The sequence below is a fragment of the Canis lupus genome, chromosome 37 (genome assembly GCF_003254725.2).
Source record: "Canis lupus dingo isolate Sandy chromosome 37, ASM325472v2, whole genome shotgun sequence".
In the NCBI taxonomy this organism is placed as follows: Eukaryota; Metazoa; Chordata; class Mammalia; order Carnivora; family Canidae; genus Canis; species Canis lupus.
In genome coordinates this window covers 14,701,307-14,719,882 of record NC_064279.1, presented here as the reverse complement: position 1 = coordinate 14,719,882, position 18,576 = coordinate 14,701,307, and the positions used below count along the sequence as shown (strand labels likewise).

General features: G+C 51.8%; 1 protein-coding gene across 1 annotated transcript in view; it reads right to left on the bottom strand.

The window, feature by feature from the left end:
* NRP2 (neuropilin 2) overlaps positions 1–18,576 on the bottom strand; it is a 115,338-nt gene that overhangs the window by 40,921 nt on the left and 55,841 nt on the right. Inside the window, 7 exon segments of the mRNA XM_049106453.1 lie at positions 3,810–3,950; positions 6,843–6,873; positions 6,875–6,961; positions 10,269–10,375; positions 11,214–11,358; positions 13,452–13,801; positions 14,899–15,043. Of these exon segments, the coding sequence (XP_048962410.1) occupies positions 3,810–3,950; positions 6,843–6,873; positions 6,875–6,961; positions 10,269–10,375; positions 11,214–11,358; positions 13,452–13,801; positions 14,899–15,043 (1,006 nt within the window).

Below are 18,576 nucleotides of genomic sequence, written 5' to 3'. Positions count from 1 at the left end.
ACAATTCTGTGACCATGGCCACGTTTTACATCTGTGCTGTCCAAAATATCATGGCCACCAAGCCCTTGAAATGAGGAACTAAAATTATAGCTGTATTTAATTGTAATTAACTAAAATTAAAATAGCTAGTGCCTACCATATTAAACAGTGCAGCGCTAGACACGTGGACTCACCATACCATCTCAGAGTTTTTACCTTGTCCCTTAAGCACATGAATCTGATCATCCTCAAAACTGGGTTTATGATCATCGCACTTGAGAATGTCTGTAAAAAATACCAAGGCTCCCACAAGGGAAGACATCTTCTGTGCCATTGTAGCTCCAGAAAAAAAAAAAGCAAAGTGGCTTCCCAGAGGACACGAGGCTGGCTCCTCTGCAACCAGCAGGGGTCACTGATTTCGGGACAGGGTCCTCAGGGGCTGTGGCATGAGCACACTCTGGGCTTCTAAGCCACAAGCAGAGAGCTAAAGGAAGGGATTCTGAGTGGCTCGAAAGATTATCTTGAAAAACAAAAACAGTGGCATGAAATCCATGGGTGTCTCATCAGCCTTAAGCAACCGTTACCACTGGCCAAAAGAACAGAACTAATTGCTGACTTAAAAGGAAAAGGAAAAAAAAAAAAAGACAAAACAAAACATGAGTAAAGAACTAAATCAGAAAATATCTACGGAATGTGAGTTGTTTCCACAGACGCTTCTCAGCAAACAGGCTGTGTATGATATTTCAACATGGCAATTCCGTTCTCCTTTTCCTCCCTGGTCTCTCCCAACGCCCTCCACCCTCAACGGAGACACCCCCTTTCCTACAGGCAATTGCTTTTGCTGAGCTATTCCGTAAGGGGATAAAACATATGGCACACTTCTCTTGAACAACGTCTCCTCTTTGTGGAGTGGTGAAGTGTGGGGGACACAGGGCTTTTGGGTTTGCCTGGGAAGGTCCAGCATCTGCCCTGCCCCTGATCAGGGACAGCTGTTTCCTCTCTTCCGAACGCTCCCCTCGGCCCCCAGCCTTTTTATTTTGAAGAAAGGACCACCCTGAACAGAGAGGGCTTTCTATCCTCCCCTGCTGAAAGCCACATCTCGAGCTTCGTAAGCAGGAGGGTGGCAAATACAGCAAGTGACTTTTAAAATCATCAGAGGATAAAGGAAGGGTTCTGAAAACAATAGTACGATTTTGTTTTCTGGAGACAGGTGACAAGTGCCACTTTTTCGAACTTCGGGGACTCCTCTCGAAGAAGAAAATGATTATTTTCCTTCTCAATATCTTCAGGGAGAAACAACATTAGATCTAGCAGTTCCTTATGGCCCTAATTTTCTTTCTGTCCCCATCCAGCCAGCCAACTGTTGGACTTTTGCCTGCTTCGCGAGCTTGCTCTGAAAAGCCCTCCCAAACCACAGGGTGTAATGAACCAACTGGAATGAGGACAAGAACTCGAATTTCCAACTGGTAGCCAGGGTGGCGGAAGGGGCACTCAGGTGAGGGCGAGGTCTGCGCCAGGAGGGGGCGGAGGTCAATGGGCAGAGGGACAGAGGTAGAGGCCAGGCTCAAATGCAGAGTAACAGAAGCTCTCGCCAAAGTGTCACTTGCTAATTGGTGGCCTTGTAGCCTGGACAGGGCTGGCCTCGGACATTCTTAGAGAAAATCTGCTCAGAGGACCACAAGGGAGAAGGCTGCATTTTTAGGGCCAACCTGAAGACAGTCTCTGAATAAGAGCCAGTAGACCTCCCGGCGCTGGGTCATCTGTATCCCTTCATTTAAAGTGTCTCTGCCAAGCTATCCCCTCGTCCCCACCCTCATGCAATGCTCACGCCCACGCCTGCGCGCAACTCATGCGTACAAACCACAAACACACTCCTCACATACACACACAAACATGCACAGAGGGTTCACATGTAAAACATGCATAAACACACACACATATTCACAGACACATCAACATCTATACGTGAAACGCAGGACATGTGCACGTACACACAAAACCCACAAACACTTTGAGAAAGAAACAGATGTGCTGACACACACATACACACATAACCCACAAGTACACATATGCACACACACACTTACGCATACCCCACAAACCCTCTTTATGTTCGGGTAAAGAGTGGAGGTTGGGAAAAACAACCAATTAATTGGGCCAAGTCTCAAAGGAGAGGAAATGAAATGAAAAATCCAAGCTGGGTTATAAAAATAAGTATTTTTTTTTTTTTGCAACGTGCAGGAGGCTCATTATATTAATTAAACATTATTGCAGTGAATGAGAGGGGGGAGGGTGATTAAGGCTGGGAGGAGGGTAAGTGTTCTCTCCTGTTGCCCGAGGCCGTGGTGATCTTCAGATATTAATCTCTCTGAGCACTCAAATGCTGAAGAGATAAACACTTGAAATATGAAAATGTTTTTCTCCAGAGCAGACGCTGTGACCCTCCAGGAAAGCAAGTGCAGGCTGTGTCAGGAGGCCAGCCCGTAAAGCTTTCCTGGCATCTGTCCCACTGCTGTCCCCTGGGGACAGAGGACACCTCCAGTCCTTGGGGTTGAGGGCAGCAGAGCAGCTCAGGGGCACCCGGAGGGGAGAAGGGGAGGCCCCGTCTCCCTTTTGTTCTCTAGTCAGGCAACATTTGATCTACTAATTTCCAGAACTGACCCCTTTCCTCTCAAATGCTTATGGGGCACCAAGGTCCAGGCCGGCAGTACAGAAAAATGAAAACCTAATGCGTGGCGTGCTACAGTCAACGTGTACTGGCTTGTGAGAGCCAGTTGTTAAATTTTCTGGAATTTTATAAGGCAGTAGTTAAGTGCAGTCATTATTAAAAATTAAATTACATAAAGTTACCATTAAACAGGTTACATTAAAAACAAAAGGTCATAAATTCTCAAAACTCAACACTTCCTAATTATTTGAATACATTTTGCCAGTATCTACGCTCCTGAAGTCATTCATACCTGTCCTGACTGTCTGACGGCAGAAAACTATGCGATGCTGTTACTGTACCTCCCAACTCCGCCTCTGGTCATGTCGGTAGCTTAACCACAGGGGGATTATTTACACCACCGACAGTGGCAACATTACAAGGCAGGGTTTCCCTCTTTTTCCTGGAGGTAAATCTTGGACCAGAACACCACGGGACACACGCACTGCCGTGGAGAGAGGAGACGCCTCTTGCTTCTACAGGTTTAGGAGGGCCCAGGGCCGACCCTCTCCGCCAACAGTGCCGGGAGAGCCTGCCCTCGGAAGGGGGAGCTGAGCAAGATGTCAAGGACCATCTTCCAGCAACACTCTTCCAGAAGCCGAGGGCCAGGAGGCTCTACTCGACCCCTGGTCACAGCAGCATTCTGGACTCTCAGCTTGGTTCGCTACCGACGTGATGATACTCTCCGAGAAGTATCAGTCAGGCTGGAGGCCGGTGGTCTCCCAAGGAGGCATTTCAGGAACAACAGCCAGCTCGGAGTTGACAAGAGGCTCTGTGATGTCGGCTGTGAGCGCTAGTTATGGTGACAAGGGGGCACTGACTCAACCCACCTCCTGAAACCTCCCAACTGCTCTTCCTTTCTTCCTTTTCTTTCTTTTCTCTTGGCCTGTCTTGCTCCCTCCCGGCTTCTGAGCTCTACTGTAATCACAAGACAGGGAGAGGAACCACCGGCCAGCTCTTCTGTAGGGTGACGTTGTGAGCAAAGACTGCAGTGGTTTGTGGGCGCAGAGCAGAGGATTGCTCTGTGGTGGGAAGTTATGACGCTTGTCAGGGAATCTGGGGCTGCAAGACGTGCGGCAGGCTAGCCTTAACTCTTTCCTCTCCGAATCTGCAGCTGGCTTACCTGGAAACGTCCGGTCGTTGGGGCTGGAGCTGCTGGTCCAGGTGCTTCTGAGCCACTTGGCATGGTCATACATCCAACCACAGGGCTCCTCGGGCAAATCAAAGTTGCAATTGAATCCTGAAGGGAGCTGCAAATCTTTGTCTGAAAGGGGGGAAAAATAACCCAAAGAAGGCAAATGAAATGGGTTCGGACAACAGCCACAGTGGTGCTATTGAAAGCGCTGGCAAGGCCTAAGTGGAGGGCAGAGAAAGAAGTGGCTCCCTGTGCTTATTCATTTAACTCATCTTGGCGATCGTTGGCTTTCGGGTCAGCCTTTGGTCTCATCCTTCCCAGGCATGAAAGCCAAGTCTGCCAGTGGTTCCCATAGTAAGCAATTATAAATGAGGCCACCAAATGGCTTCAGGCTCTAATCAGGCTCTTCTGTCCACCTCGGAGAGCAGACAAATGTGAAAATTGCTGTTCCCTAAGTGCCAGAGAAGAATGTCTCCCCAGTGCCTCAGTGGAAGGCTGGCTCCTGCCAACCTGGCTCTCACAAGTGATGGGGCACAGCCCATTAGCATCCAGAGAGGCTGACATGGTGGGGAGGTGCTGGCTAGGGAGGAGAGAGTGAGCTCCGAAACAAGGAAGGGCTTGTGTGTTCCCCTTCACCTCCTGTGACAGGTCTTTTGTTCGAGGACAGAGGGTCAGCTCGGCATCCCCACAGGGTGGCACTGACAGGTGGGCAGATTTGGCCTGGTAGGGCAAAACGAGGGGGCCAGGCCAGCCGGCCGCCTCACTCAGCGCTGACCAGGAGGAAAAGAAAGTAATTTTGCATGGCCCTGAGTGGCTGCAGGCCACGATCCCAGGGGCAGCAGAGGATGCCTTCCTCCGGGCAACGTCAGAAGCCACCGCACAATGGCTTGTCCCGTCTGCTTGGTTGCTCACCTGTCCAAGCTAGAAGACTGAACCCAAAGAGTTTCTTTGGAGGCTCCACTCAGCTCTAAAAATCTAATGTGAGCTGGTGCCAAATATGTGATTAAGTGGGGGTGGGTGTGGAGGTGGGGGAAAGAGGAAATGGGAATCCAAATTTGGATGCTTGCCGGCAGTGGCTGCAGAGACAGCGGAAAAGTGCTGGCTAATGCTAGTAGCAGGGAGGAAGTGGGGTCTTTGGCCTCCTCACTTCCCTTCTCAGGGTTCCCAGAGAGGAATTTCCGTGGGGAAGGCCTAGAATGCAGGTTAGGAAGTCTAAAGGGAACAACAGACTGGTGGAAACAAATTGCTCACACCATGGGGGCGAGGGGAAGGGCACTGCCGGCCACGGAGGCAGACTGCCACCAGGCCCTCCCTGGTTTGTCCCCGCTTCCCCAGGGAGGGCATTTCATGTTGCCCGCCCTTGGCCAAAGGCAGCTTGAATCAAAAAAACACATGGAATCTATTACAGAAGCATCAACCTGTGGCTTGGAAAAGTCAGCCCTTAGCCCTCACCCCCCTTCTCCCGACAATTTCTGAATTTCTATTTTTCCGTTAAAAAATACAGGAGTAATTCAATATACCATAATTCCTCTCTAATGTTTATGCGCATACTCTATCTCAGGAACCAAATTCCACAAAGAAACCTTTTGCAGGAAAAAAAAAATAGGGAGGAACCACCAAAGAAACCTCAAATGAAACACGCCACTATAAATGGGCAAATTACATTAAACTTCTGAAAGTTTACAGCAGAACTCTTAAATTTTCCTCTGGATTGCCATTTAGATAGAACCCCCTCCCTCCGGCCCTCCCCCAAGCTAACTCCACTAATCCGATACCATATATTAACTCCCTATGCATTCCACCCTGAGCTCACAAACTATCTTAAACATGTCTTGGAAGATCCTCCAAGTCTCTTTCTCCTCTTCATAAAACAAAAACAAGTTCATTAAAATGTCAGAATCCTGTATTCAACTAACCCTGACCAATAGTGTCCCCCTCGCCCACACAATACACAAAAGCACATTCCTAAAAGCATATGCATTAAATTATCATTTTTCAGGCACACAACTTCAGCATTTATTTTTGGCTTCCCTCCCATTCCCCTCTGTAGCCCTGCTCCGAAGCCGGCCACTCCATAGGTGCCGCATGGCCAAAGCTGATTGCGCCACCTACCTACCGAGTCAGCGCTACACCGGGTCTCCCCCACTCCCCAAGTCTCTCCACCAATCTTCCCTCATTTCGTTTAATGAACGTTTAATAAGGATCAGTAATTTACTGTAAGTGGAGGCTGTCAAGCCTGAAATTCTAGCCAAAAATGCCAGGTGCTCCAAAATTTGTGGTTTGTTAGGAATGTCCTCATACTTGGTAAGGTGACGTACTTTTGGGCTCTGCCAATTATTGTTTTTATCTCACTTGGATGCGTTTAGATGAGGAAAGGAAGGTGATACAGAGCTCCCATGTGAAGAGGCTGATCCCGAACCAGGAGGCCCTGGGATCTGAAGGTAGTGTTGAGGTGCCTTTGCACATCCCTGCCTTTGTCACTGACCTCTGCTCACCCCCCGCGCCCCCATGGAGGATGGGATGCACCATTTTATGGAGCCAAGATTATCACACTTTCTCAAGTAGCAGTGGGCAGAGACACAGGGAAATGCAATCACGGAATGGTAACTGCTGAGTTCACCTGACGGCCACGCTCCATGGGCCAAGTCACCCTCATGACCACCACATCTTCACCTGACTGGACAGTGGAGACACAGCCCAGTACAAAAAGGCTGAGGATTCTAATGATTCAAAGTGAGGGCTAGAAAGGGAGACTTCTCAAACGAGGGGTCCTCTCTGGACGGACCCTTATGTCAGCTGATGACCAGTAGGTTCACGCCTGTAGGCTGCACTGGTTGGTTTTGCTCCAATATCTGAATAGTTTCTAAGATTGCCTGTAAATGGCCAGTGCCCCAAGCCTTGACTACTCGCACCTCCCTGGCCTCTGACCGGGGGACGTCCAGGTCCCTGCCCCAGCCACAGGCCAGCTGCCTCTCATTGTCGGCACCGTGCCATCCGGGATGAACTCTGACCCCCTCTCACCATCTTCAAAGCTGCAGTTCTCCCCACACTCCTGTGGCCTCCTCATCGATGGGATACGGGGTGGTGGTCTCTTCGCTCTTCACAGTGGGTCCCAGTGTCTCTACAGGTGGGCTTCGAGTCTGCATAAAGGCAAAGGGTGGGGGGAAGTGAATGCTGCATGCAGCAGCCCGCATTGAAACCCAGTAGAAGATGCCCCAAATTCTCAAACTGTTTCCTTTCTAAGTGTGGGCTTTTAAAGGAGGAAGAAAAGACAATGAAAGAAGATAACACACACACACACACACACACACACACACACACCCCTGGAGTCACCTCTGTGTGCTGTCAATGAAGTCAGGAGCATTGCCTGAGCTGAATGAGAAGAGTCCCAAGCTGCGGGAACAGCCAGGACAGAAGCAGGGACACAAACCCAGGCCCTGTACTCCGCAGCAGAGGCCCTGGTGCCAGCCCAGAAGGCCACGTGGGGCCATAATGCATGTGGGCAAAGCTGACCCCAAGGCAGGCTAACCTTGGGTGTCCTGTTTGAGACAGAAGCGTGGGTGCTGCACACACACACACACACACACACACACACACAATGCCTGGTGTCCATCCAGAACGGTTTGAAAAAGTCTCAGTGCCTAATGAAGTGAGCTTCCTGTGCCCTGCCCCTGGGGTGGCTGCTGACGTGCCTTCCTGGCCGGCTCACCCCTGCTCTTACGTGGAAGAGACATTCTCTTTTCAGCCTTTTCTGACTCAGACAGAACTTTTTTGAACCAAAGCTAACTGACCTAGGGGGCCCACCTATCACAAGATAATCAGAAGCACAATAGCTGAAGCCAAGAGTGAAGCCAGACAGCTGCGGAGGTGTGACCCCAGACGTTGTTGTTCGTGTTTGCACAAAACTGGACAGAAAGGAATACGGGCTCAAAGGCACTCAGACTCCACTTGGCGGAAGTAACTGCAGCTGTGCCTCTAGGTCAGGGAGTGGCAAACTCAAATACTTCCTGGATGCAAGCAGCTAGTGCAAGCCAGGCGGCTGACGGGGGCTGGGGAGAGTGAAGTGTGGGATAGAGGGTGGCAGAGGGCACCTTGCGAGCCTGATTCCAGGGAGGCCACCAAGCCCGGCTCCAGCACACTGAAGGCCTGAGGAGAGGTGGCCCAGTGTGGCCAGATCTTGCAAAAAAAAAAAAGATGTTTTTCCAACACGAGGCCAATTCCATTCCCATGGAAGATCTCTAGACTTGTCAATGTTGGCAACTTAGTCGAAGTATTACAACAAGTAAAACTTGGCCGGGCCGGACCTGGCTGCAGGCAGTCACTTCTGCCCTGGGCTCCAGGTGATTCGTTCACTCATCCATTCACTCGTCTATTTGCTCACGCCACTCATTCATTCAGCAGCTACTTATGAAATGAATGAAACAATGAGTCAGGCCCTGGGTGGGGCGAGGAGGGGTTCTGGTAACTGGCGTTCAAGTCCGTGCCTCGTGGGGTGGGGTCTTCATCCCAGGGCTGCCCTCCAACCAGAGACTCCCCGAATGAGCTGGTGCATTGTTCCTCCCATTTCTATACGTGTTCCTTTGCGCTATTGTACGTGATTAGGCGCCTTTGTCAGGCACACTTCGGGAGACCATTTAATAAAGCCAGGAGCTGAAGGAAATTGCTAAATACGCTGAATAGCTTTTTCACGGTCGACTTCCCATCTTTCTGCTATTAAATACGACGCACATAACCTTTCATACTTCCCTTTGCCGTGTCTGCCTCTTGCTCACGGTAAATAGCAAATAACCTCGAAGCGTCCTAATTTGTAAGTTCAAATTTGTCACTGTGTCATAGGATCTCAAACTCAATTGTAAAGCAAACTATGGGCAGCAAAGCAAGAAGTAATCATTTGGAACACAAACAAACTAACAGGTGAAGCCGCCCTGTCGAATCAGGTGGCTGCAGTGACTCAGGCCAGCCCTATTAGTTTTCCGGCTCTCCTTTTGGGGTAGGGGCAGAGAGGAATTGGGAATCTGAAAAGCCAAAAAAAGCCACGTGGCCCACGAGAGCAGCTGCTGGGGCGGTTAGGTAGCGGGTTGGTAAAGATCACGTTAAATCCAGGGGCTCGGGGGGCTGACGAGGCAAGGAGAGGATGGGGCGCGAGAAGGACAGTGGGAAGGCAGGCTGGGCCGCTGCACCTTACTGGGAGCTCAGGGCTAACTGCCCATCAAACTGCAGCGCGCCCCTGCAATTAAAACCAGATGTCAGCCACTTCAAAGGGAAGGAGGCTGGGCGGAGGGTAAGAAGCCCCAACTCTGATCTTCCAAGGAATGGCCAGGCAGGACTTTGAAATGAGAAACCTGTTGCTGACCATCGCCAGGGTAATTTGGGCCAGGTTAGGGTCGGGGAGCAATAAGTGGAGAAGGACATTAGCAACTGTCCAGCCAGTCGTAAAGCGGGGCCGGCCCGGGAGAGGCAGGGCAGGGAGGGGGCCGAGCCCAGGAGAGAGGAGGTGGGAGTCGGCCCCCAGCGCGCTAAGCCACCCTAAGCCACCTCTGGCAAGTGGCTTCCTCTCTCTCTCTGGGACTCCGTTTCCCCATCTGTGATGGAGACTTGCACCTAGATCTGTGATTTTTTTTTTTTTTAAAGTGTGTGCCACACTCGTTAGTAGGTTGTGAATCGACGGGATGGGTCACGACCAGCAGTTTTGAATATGGACTGTAACCTGCCCGAGTGCGCTCCCAGGGGGAAAGTGAGCGCTGATCTGGGCACCTTTTGTTCCCGTTGCGTTTACTTATTATTACAGGTTTATTAGGTGCCAGGCAGCAGTCTAAGTACTTTATATCCATTATTACACTGAATCCTCCTAACAACCCTAGGGGAGTGAAGATATGTTATTATCATCCCCATTTTTCAGCTGAGATAACCGAGATGCTGAGAGGCTAAGTAACTTGTCTGAGGTCATGCAGCCAGCGATCGGCAGAGGCAGAGCTCATAGCTGGCAAGCTGTCTCCAGGGTCCAGCACTTAACAATATGCTATAACCTGGACACACGCACCATTGGGCTGTGCACTTGCAAGTCAAGTGGATTGTGATATAAATTTATTTTAAGTTGTGGATTATGGTCAAAAATGTTTGAAAGCCACTGGCCTAGAAGCTCCTGGGTCCCCTGCAGCTCTAACTCTTTGATTTCGAAGAGGCCGTAAACGAAGCCAGCTTGTATCACGGCTGGAGGGGCCGTTTTCTGCACCTGCAAGCAGGCAGGTGACTTCCATTCAGCAGGCTGCAGGGAAACTTGGCCTTTCCCCTACATGATGGGGAGTTAAGTATCTTCCCACTAAAACGTGTTCGCTGGGGCTGCCTTCAATCCAAACGTGAGCAAGGCTCATTTGGGCCCGATTTCCAGCCTGCATTCCTCCACGGGGCTCCTCCTCTGAGCCATCAGAGTCAGCACACAGGCAGCACTTTCCAGAAGCACTTCTCTGACATGCCCTTATTAATCCTCTGGCTACCCTGCTGGGTGAGCTGGTGTCGATGGGGCACAGACAGGAAAATGAAGATAACCTGGGGGCCTGGTGGGAAGAGGCAGGGCAGCTCTGTCTGTCTGCTGCTCCTGCTGACGCTGGCTTCAGGTGGTTCCCCTGAGCTCCTTCTGGAGGGCTGTGAGCCAGCTCCAGGTGAGATCTCGTGCCAGCTCTGCTGAAGGAGGTGCCCAGAGGGAGGGTGAGGCCTGACTCAGAAGGGTGCTTCCCAGAAACAGGGAGGGTGGGCATGAGCAGTGGGCCTTATCTGCATTCAGGGCAGTTAGAGGTTTTCCCTGGGCTGCCACGCCGAGGGGCAGTGGGGCCAAGGAATGAGCAAGACTCCTGCTGCGCCGGGGGAAGAAGTCCTATTCCCATCAGCTTCCCTACAACAGGGTCCCTCCTGAGCAAATAAATGCCTTTTACAGATGTGGCTTCGAAATGAAAATGAAGTCTCTTAGCCACTGACATCTGGAGGCCAGATTCAGACATAAACCGATTACTTTATTATCATGAGGGTTTTTTTTTCTTCCCTAAATCAACAGCCACAGCCTTCTGGCCCGAAAAGTCAGGGTCTAATTGAATTTGGGTGGGTGGTGTGTGGTTATGATTTGTTTTTGAGAGACCTGGGTTGGAGAACTGAAACGATCCTTTAAAAAAGACAAAGCACATCCCTTGAGAAACTGTCCCCTGTCCAGAGGCTGCAGGGCCTGTGGTCTGAGGCAAGAGAACATGGTGGGGCTTGGGGTGGGGAGGATTTCCAGCTCACAGAGCCTCCCCGGGGGAGGTTGCCGTCCACATCATGGTCTGACCACCTCCCGGGGTGTCCCAGGATGCCAGGGTCACACGACCACGTGAGTGAGATGTGGGGTGGGAGGGCAGGCCTTACCTGTCCAGTCACAGCCCAGCACCTCCAGCCGCATCCCAATCCCTGCTGGAGACCACCTCTCGGGGTACACCCGCACGTACTGCGCCGGAACAGGGTCGAATCTTCGGATGTCAGGGGTGTCATAGTGCATGTTCCCTTCAAACAGCTGCAGGGGAGACAGGCCACTCAGCCCTTCTTCTGTGGCCCCCCCTCCCTGCGCCTCCCCTTCCTTCCCCTTCCTTCCCCCTTCTTCCCCTTCCTTCCTCCTTCTTCCCCCTCCTTCCCCTTCCTTCCCCCTTCTTCCCCTTCCTTCCTTCTTCCCCCTCCCTCCCCTTCCTTCCCCCTCCTTCCCCTTCTCCTTCCTGTCCCTCACATCCCTCCAGAGGGCAGCCTCATAGTTGACTCGCTGGACATTACAACCCACAGGAGCTCTGTTCTCAGACCACGGTTTCGATTCATTTGGAAGATGGTTAGGCTAGATGGTTAGGATCCCAGAAACACAGAGAAGAGGGAAGCAGCTGAAAGCGGCAATTGCTAGGTTCTGTCTTCTATCCTGACTCGGGAAAGAATCAGGCTCTGAATGGACTTAGCTGGAGAGGAGAGAAGTGAATTTTAGGCCGCTTTGCCCATTGTCTTAAAAGTTCTCATTGTAATGCTTGAGAGTCTAGATGTAGACAGTCCTGGCTGACGGACACCTCCCAGGTTGCCGAGAGGCTGAGGGTTAGGTGACCACCCTCTTCTCTGGGCTGCTGACCACACCATCTCGCCATACATTGACAGCCTGAGACCGTGTTCCCCAAAGCTTTGTGTAGTGGAGCCAATTCTGTCAAAACAAAGTTTCCCTAGAGCCCCAGTATGTGAACTGAGGACAGCGCGGCTGCCCTGGTCGAGGCCGGGTGGGGCACCCAAGCCAGAGCACACTGGGCACCATTGACTTAGGGGATGCTGGTGGGGAGACGTGCCCGGGGCTGTGGCTGATCCGAACCAGGGATGCCCTGGGATGCAGGCTACCTCATTTGCAGGATGCCCACAATTCCAAAAGGGGGCACTGTCATGGGGAGGGCAGGCCCTGACACTGGCTAAGATCAGCTCCTTTCCCAGGATCCCAGAATGGTCAAGAGCCAGGGTCGGCTCTCTCCAGGAAGAGCCACGGACCAGCTTCTGCTCTGTCCACTGAAGGTTCCAGTCACCAAGGCCCCTCAACTGTGAGCACTGCAAAACCCCCAACCCAGCCCGTGCCTCTGCATTAAGAATGGAAACATTTGCTGCGCAAAGGGGACCAAAGAGACAGGAAATTGCCCTTTCCTTGGCAAAAGAGGCCTCCTCTTCTGAGGGAAACGAAGGTAACTCAGCCGTTAGGATGGGAACCCCTGACTCCCCCGAGCTGTCCTAGAGAGGAACAGGCACGCCATCTCTTCCCCTTGCTGGGGCTCGTCCACCCCCGGCGTCGAGAGCTGACCTTACACTCCCCAGTGGCAGGAGGGGAGGGCTGTGCTGGCCTGGAAAATTTCTCTTGCCTCTCCCAGCCTCAGCATGAGAGGTGGGAAAGATCGAGCAGAGGCAAGACTGGGAAAATACAAAGGAGTCCAGCGACATTCAAAACAACAGTTGATTTTGGAAGTGATCCCCCAGTTTCTATAGTTAAGCCTCCAAAAACCACATCTCCTTTGGACCGCTGGCCAGTTCCAAGGAAATGTCATCTGAAAGAGGGTGGAAAGGGTGTCAAACTTGACAGAAAGGCAGTGCTGGGTGGTGGGTAGGCGTCTGGGCCAGACCGTGTCTGAATCACGGCTTTCCACAGGTGCACACTGTGACCCCGGGGGGGACACCAAACCTCAGTTTTGTCATCTCTAACAGGGAGTGACAAAAGGCTCCTCCTCCTAGAGAGGTTGTAAGGATTAAAATACAGCATTTAGCACAGTGTCTGGCCCAGAGTGATCTCCCTGTTAATATTTGTTTTATTAGAATACAGGGGGTTGGGGCACCTGGGGGACTCAGCGGCTGAGCGTCTGCCTTGGGCTCAGGGTGTGATCCTGGAGACCTGGGATCGAGTCTCGCATTGGGCTCCCTGCATGGAGCCTGCTTCTCCCTCTGCCTCTCTCTCTGCGTTGCTCATGAATAAATAAATAAAAATCTTAAAAAAAAAAAAAAAAAGAATACGGGGCCTTGGTGGATGACTGTCTAGTTGGGAAGTCAGTACCCCCAAACGGAGCTTCCCTGTGTGGGGTAGGGTTAGGGAGTCTTCCAGGAATGGCCTACCTTCGGCTGCTGGGTCCTGGGGTCCTGGATGTATTCCCAGTCTCTGCCATTTAGGCTATAGGAGACTTTGAACTTGCGGACAAATGCCCTGGCTTCCACGGCAGTGATGCTGTCTCCCCCGCGGGCCCCCTGGATGATGACGCCCTTCACCGTCTTGGGCACTCCCAGGTCCACCTGCAGCCACTCCTCGCCCGGCTGGGCCTGCGGGATCCGGGGGAACCAGCCCGAGCGGCTGCTGACCAGGCGGGCGGCGCTGGGACTCCAGAGGTACTCGCGGGTGGAGGAGGCCGAGATCTGAGAATCCGGGATGAGGCCCGAGAGCATCCCCAGCATGTTGGAGCAGGGAGCGTCTGCGGAGGGAGGGAGACGCAAGGGCTCAGAGCTGGCACCTGCTCACCCGACCCCGCGTCCCAGTGCTAGGGAGCTGCGAGAAGCCAACCCGAATGCTGTAGGTCAGCACCGACTCCTTTGCATTTCGAGCGCTTGGGTTAAGAGTCCAGACCGGGAGCCCAAGCGCCCGGGTCCACTGTCTGCTTTGTCCCTTACTGGTGTCTGACCTTAGGCAAACGAGTCAACTGCTCTGTCCCTCAGTGTATCCAGGTCTGAAGGAGGGCTAGCGGCAGAGCTTACCTCCTGGGGCTTGTTGCAAGGCTTCCATCGGTTACTACGTAAGCAGGCGCAGCACAGTGCTAAGCATTAGCCAAGGACTCTCATATGCTGGCTGGTGACACCGGTGCCCACTGAGCCTCCCAGGGCGGTGAGCACAGGGGAGCTCAGCTGAGCCCCGAATTGCTTCCTGGATGATTGTTTTCCCAGCTGGATGGAAACTTTCCTGGGGTCAGGTCTTTGCTTACACATGTGTTACCACAGCTTGTCACTACCTTGTGTCCTTTGCACATGCTATTCCCGCCACTCCAAATGCTGTTGCCCTCCATCATCATCAGACCAACCTTTACTTAAGTATCACATCCCCAGGCTGTCCCCAGATTTCAGTCAGCAGTCAGTTACGTCCCCCTCACCACTCTTTCTCTGCGCACCCTGTCTTTTTCCTTTATACACACATCCTAGTTTATGACTATCCAGTACTTGGTCTGGTTATTATCTATGCTGCCCACCAGCCTGCAAGTTTCATGTGGTTAGAGACAACGTCCTCTCGTTCCCTTCCCCTGTCTACTTCCAATCCCAGTGTGGGCCCCGGCGCACAGCAGGCCTTCAAGAATGCAATTCATGCAGCCAATGAACGAGTGGCGAATGCATGGATAAATGGTATCCAGCAAGACAGGGTCTGCAGTCGGGGTGCCTTGGATACTGATAAACAGAGCTCCAGGTAAAAGCGAGTCTTCTGGAAAGGTCGCATGGTGCAATCAAGCTGTTTGCAGATGGGTGGAAGAGGGAGCAGAGCCCAGGACGCGATCAACTCCCCAGCCTCACCGGGGCACCCCCTCACCTGTGACCCGGCAGCCGAAGAGCTCCAGCCGCAGGGCGATGCCCGAGTGCCAGGTCTGGGGCCGGATCCTGACAAACCTGGTCAGCAGCGGCGTGTGCAGCTTGTTGAGAACCACCTCTGTTGCATCGTTGTTGGCTTGAAACACCTGTCGTGTAAGATGGGACACAGCTGTCAAAATCCCTGTTTGTAGTGTGGCCACTCACATAGCCTCTGAACGGGGTGCAATGTTCTGCTGGACCTTAGTTCCTCAAGCTTAAAAATAATCAGCGTGTTTGTTGTTTGGGGCTCCTTTAGAAGCACCATGGAAAAAAAGTTTAATTTCGCACACTGCTCTAACTTGAAAACAATAAATGGTCTTCGCAAAAACTTTTAGAGGAGAGGAAAATTTGGGGATCCCTGGGTGGCGCAGCAGTTTAGCGCCTGCCTTTGGCCCAGGGCGCGATCCTGGAGACCCGGGATCGAGTCCCACATCGGGCTCCCGGTGCATGGAGCCTGCTTCTCCCTCTGCCTGTGTCTCTGCCTCTCTCTCTTTCTCTCTCTGTGACTATCATAAATAAATAAATAAATAAAAATTAAAAAAAAAAAGGAGAGGGAAATTTGTCTCTGGGCTGAGAGACAACAGAAGAAGCAGAAATGGAGCAGAAAGATCATCTTTTAGGCTAGCGGACCTCACTAGCTTGACCTTGACTCTCCCCCTCCCTCCCAGCGCAGGCATATAGGAGTATTTGCAGGGTATTTTTATAAAGGGTTCACAGTTGTATTGTTAGTTACTTAGAGGCCTCCCTGCTCGGTGAAGGGGTGAGAGTGTGGAGGGCGCCATCTACCCCTCCCAGCCCCTGTGCCAGTCAACAGTTTCTTGGTTCTCTTTGGTCTTTGTTGGAGAGTCAGGGTTGCAGACAGTCTCTCAGAGTCCTGCTCTGGCTTCCTCTCACTATGGTACCACCCTGTAATGAAATCCATCCCTGTCCCCATCTGACCAATGTATCTCTGAGGGGAGGAAAGGCTTTTTGGAGTAGCTTCTAAGCCAACATGGTAGGAGCAAGTCCTAGTTTACCAGATGGCCCAAATCAATAACTGCCATATGGACCTTATGCTTTTCTGTGCTCTCCATTAAAAAAAAAAAAAAAAAAAAAAAAGTAGCTGGAGCAAGTATATGTGAGTTTCTTTTGGTTTCCTTGGTTAAGGGTGGAGGGAAAGACCCACTAACCAAGCATCCCTTCTAAATCACACCTGTCAGAGCTATAACAACCAGGAGACTCCTCAAATGTACTCACAGCCAACTCTGCTGGCAGTTTGTCCTAGGTTGAGGGGTTAGACCGCTCATGATCCCTGTAACATGCAGGGGTTTGGGCACTGACAGGGCTGGGACCAGGGGATGGGGAAACTGGTATGTTTGAGTACCCCTGAGCCAGACACAGTGTAAACACAATTACATCTATAATGCCTCGGGAAGTAAGTAGTATTATTCCTGCTTTATTGACGAGAAAACAGAGGCTCGGGGATGTCTGCCTGGATCCAGAGCCCCTGCCATGGTTTTAGGCTGCAGGCTTATGGTTTCCTACAGTGGCTCTCATCTTTTTGAACAAATTTGCAGCATTTTTATTGGTGGCTAGGAGTCTGGGAGTCCTTAAGGTCTCCGAGCCTGGGTTGAATGGAGGTGGAGTTGCTCTTTGGGGATGTGCGTTTATAATCCTGACTTCAGAAGCTCTGGGTAAGAGCAATGAGCTGCACGGCGGCTTAGAGCTAATTAACAATGTGGTCCTTTCTTTCCCATGAACTATAACTAGGAACGCTGCCATTTGGCAACCTTGAACCCTCTATATTTCCCACGTGCTGGGGTCAAAAGTTAGAGCCATTACATAGCACGCCACTGACGGCGGGGGTAAAGGGTAAGAGACATTACACCTTTTGCAGCCAGATAAGGGGAAGTGGCTTGCTTCAGGCAGATGCAGCAAAGGAGAGGAGACAACAGGTGTTTTACTGGCCCAACATATTCCATTTAAAGCCCTTGTTCCTGGTGCTAAGCCCACCGAAGCCAGGGGAGCTCCCACCCAGCCTGCCCGGTTTGCTGCACCCTCTCCTCACTAGGGAGCCCCCCCCCCCGCCCCATCTTAAGGCCAACTTTCTTCCTTTGCTGCCTTGCTAACTGCAGGGAGCAAGAGCAGACCTGCTTGACCACCCCTCTCTCCCAGGTCTAATCTGGCTCCTTCCTTCCCTACCCTTAAGGAAGGACAGAAAGACAAGATAAGGGAAGACAGACCAGGGAAATAGGAGGAAAGAGGGCTAGAGTCGGGCACCTGGGGGAAGGCTGATGGAGAAGCGAGGGCGAGATGTGCCCCAGCCCCTGTGATCTTAATGGTGAAGGACCCTGCCTGGCCATGCCCATTCCACGGCTTCTTGGGTGCTTATGAAGAGCCCTGTAGCTCGGAGGAAAGGAATGGAGGAACTGAATCCAAGGGAAAGAGATTAATTAGTTCTCTTAGAATTCAGCATGAGGCAGTGGCTTTTGTTTGTTTTTTGTTTTGTTTTGGCAAGGGAGAAGCAAATGCAGCACTTTGCTTATTTTGGGAGGGTGCTGTGAGCAGTGGGGGGTCACTGCTGGCCTGCTCCCTGAGGATGGTGACGGGGACTGTGTGTGGCCTCCATCAGGAGATGCTAAGGAGTTCATGTGGGGAGGGGAGCTTGATTTGTCACGTGAATACATAACTGGAGCGTTGAGTGGATTTGAACTTTAACACAGCTGCTAATCCACAGCACATACACCACGCTGGTACCGTTTAGAAACACAGCACGTCTTATGTGTTTTTAATATCCAATTTTATCTTATCTGACCCCTTCATTGCTCAGCCTGGGCAGGCAACGCTAAGAAGCCTTTCCTTCCCGCCCCTCAGTAAGGAAATGACTGTGTCCTTGGAAGGCCTTTGGGAAGCTGGCACGGGTGTGTGCGCACACACGTGTGTGTACCTGCCTGGTAAGGGAATTGGTCTTCCCATAGACGCACAGGTCACTCGCTTTGGGGAAGCTCCCGGGATCTTTTCTTCTTCTTTTTTAAAAAAGGTTTTATTTATTCATGAGTGACACAGACAAAGAGGCAGAGACAGACAGAGGGAGAAGCAGGCTCCCTGCGGGGAATCCGATGTGGGACTCGATCCCGGGACCCCGGGATCACGACCTGAGCCAAAGGCAGATGCTCAGCCACTCAGCCACCCAGGCCCCATCCCCACCCCGGATCTCTTCTGACACCAGTCAGAAAGGGAGCAGAGCACCTGGCACATGGTTTATCTACTTAGGCCACCTACCTGGCTGCTCCCCTTGAGCTTCATCCTGCCCTCCCGTTTTGCTCATTCTGCTCCCACCCTGGCCTGGAACCAAACGATCGCTCATTCAAAGTGGCCTCGAATTATCCTTTGAGTTTCTGAGCCTAGTTCCTTCTTGGCTTCTTGTTTGCTCTTGACTTTGCACTCATATCTGCCCCTGCACCCTTTGCTGAAGGAATACCAGCTTACCTGATCAAACTCCTTATACACCTCTCACTCTGAGTGTGGCTGAGTGGGGAAAAACCCCAAACACCACTGGACCAGATGTCGGGGCAGACAGTCTGCTGCTGATTAGCTAGCTCATCAGTGTGGGCAAATATGTCTACCTCCCCTAGGCCCCAATTTCCTCCTCTATTAAATG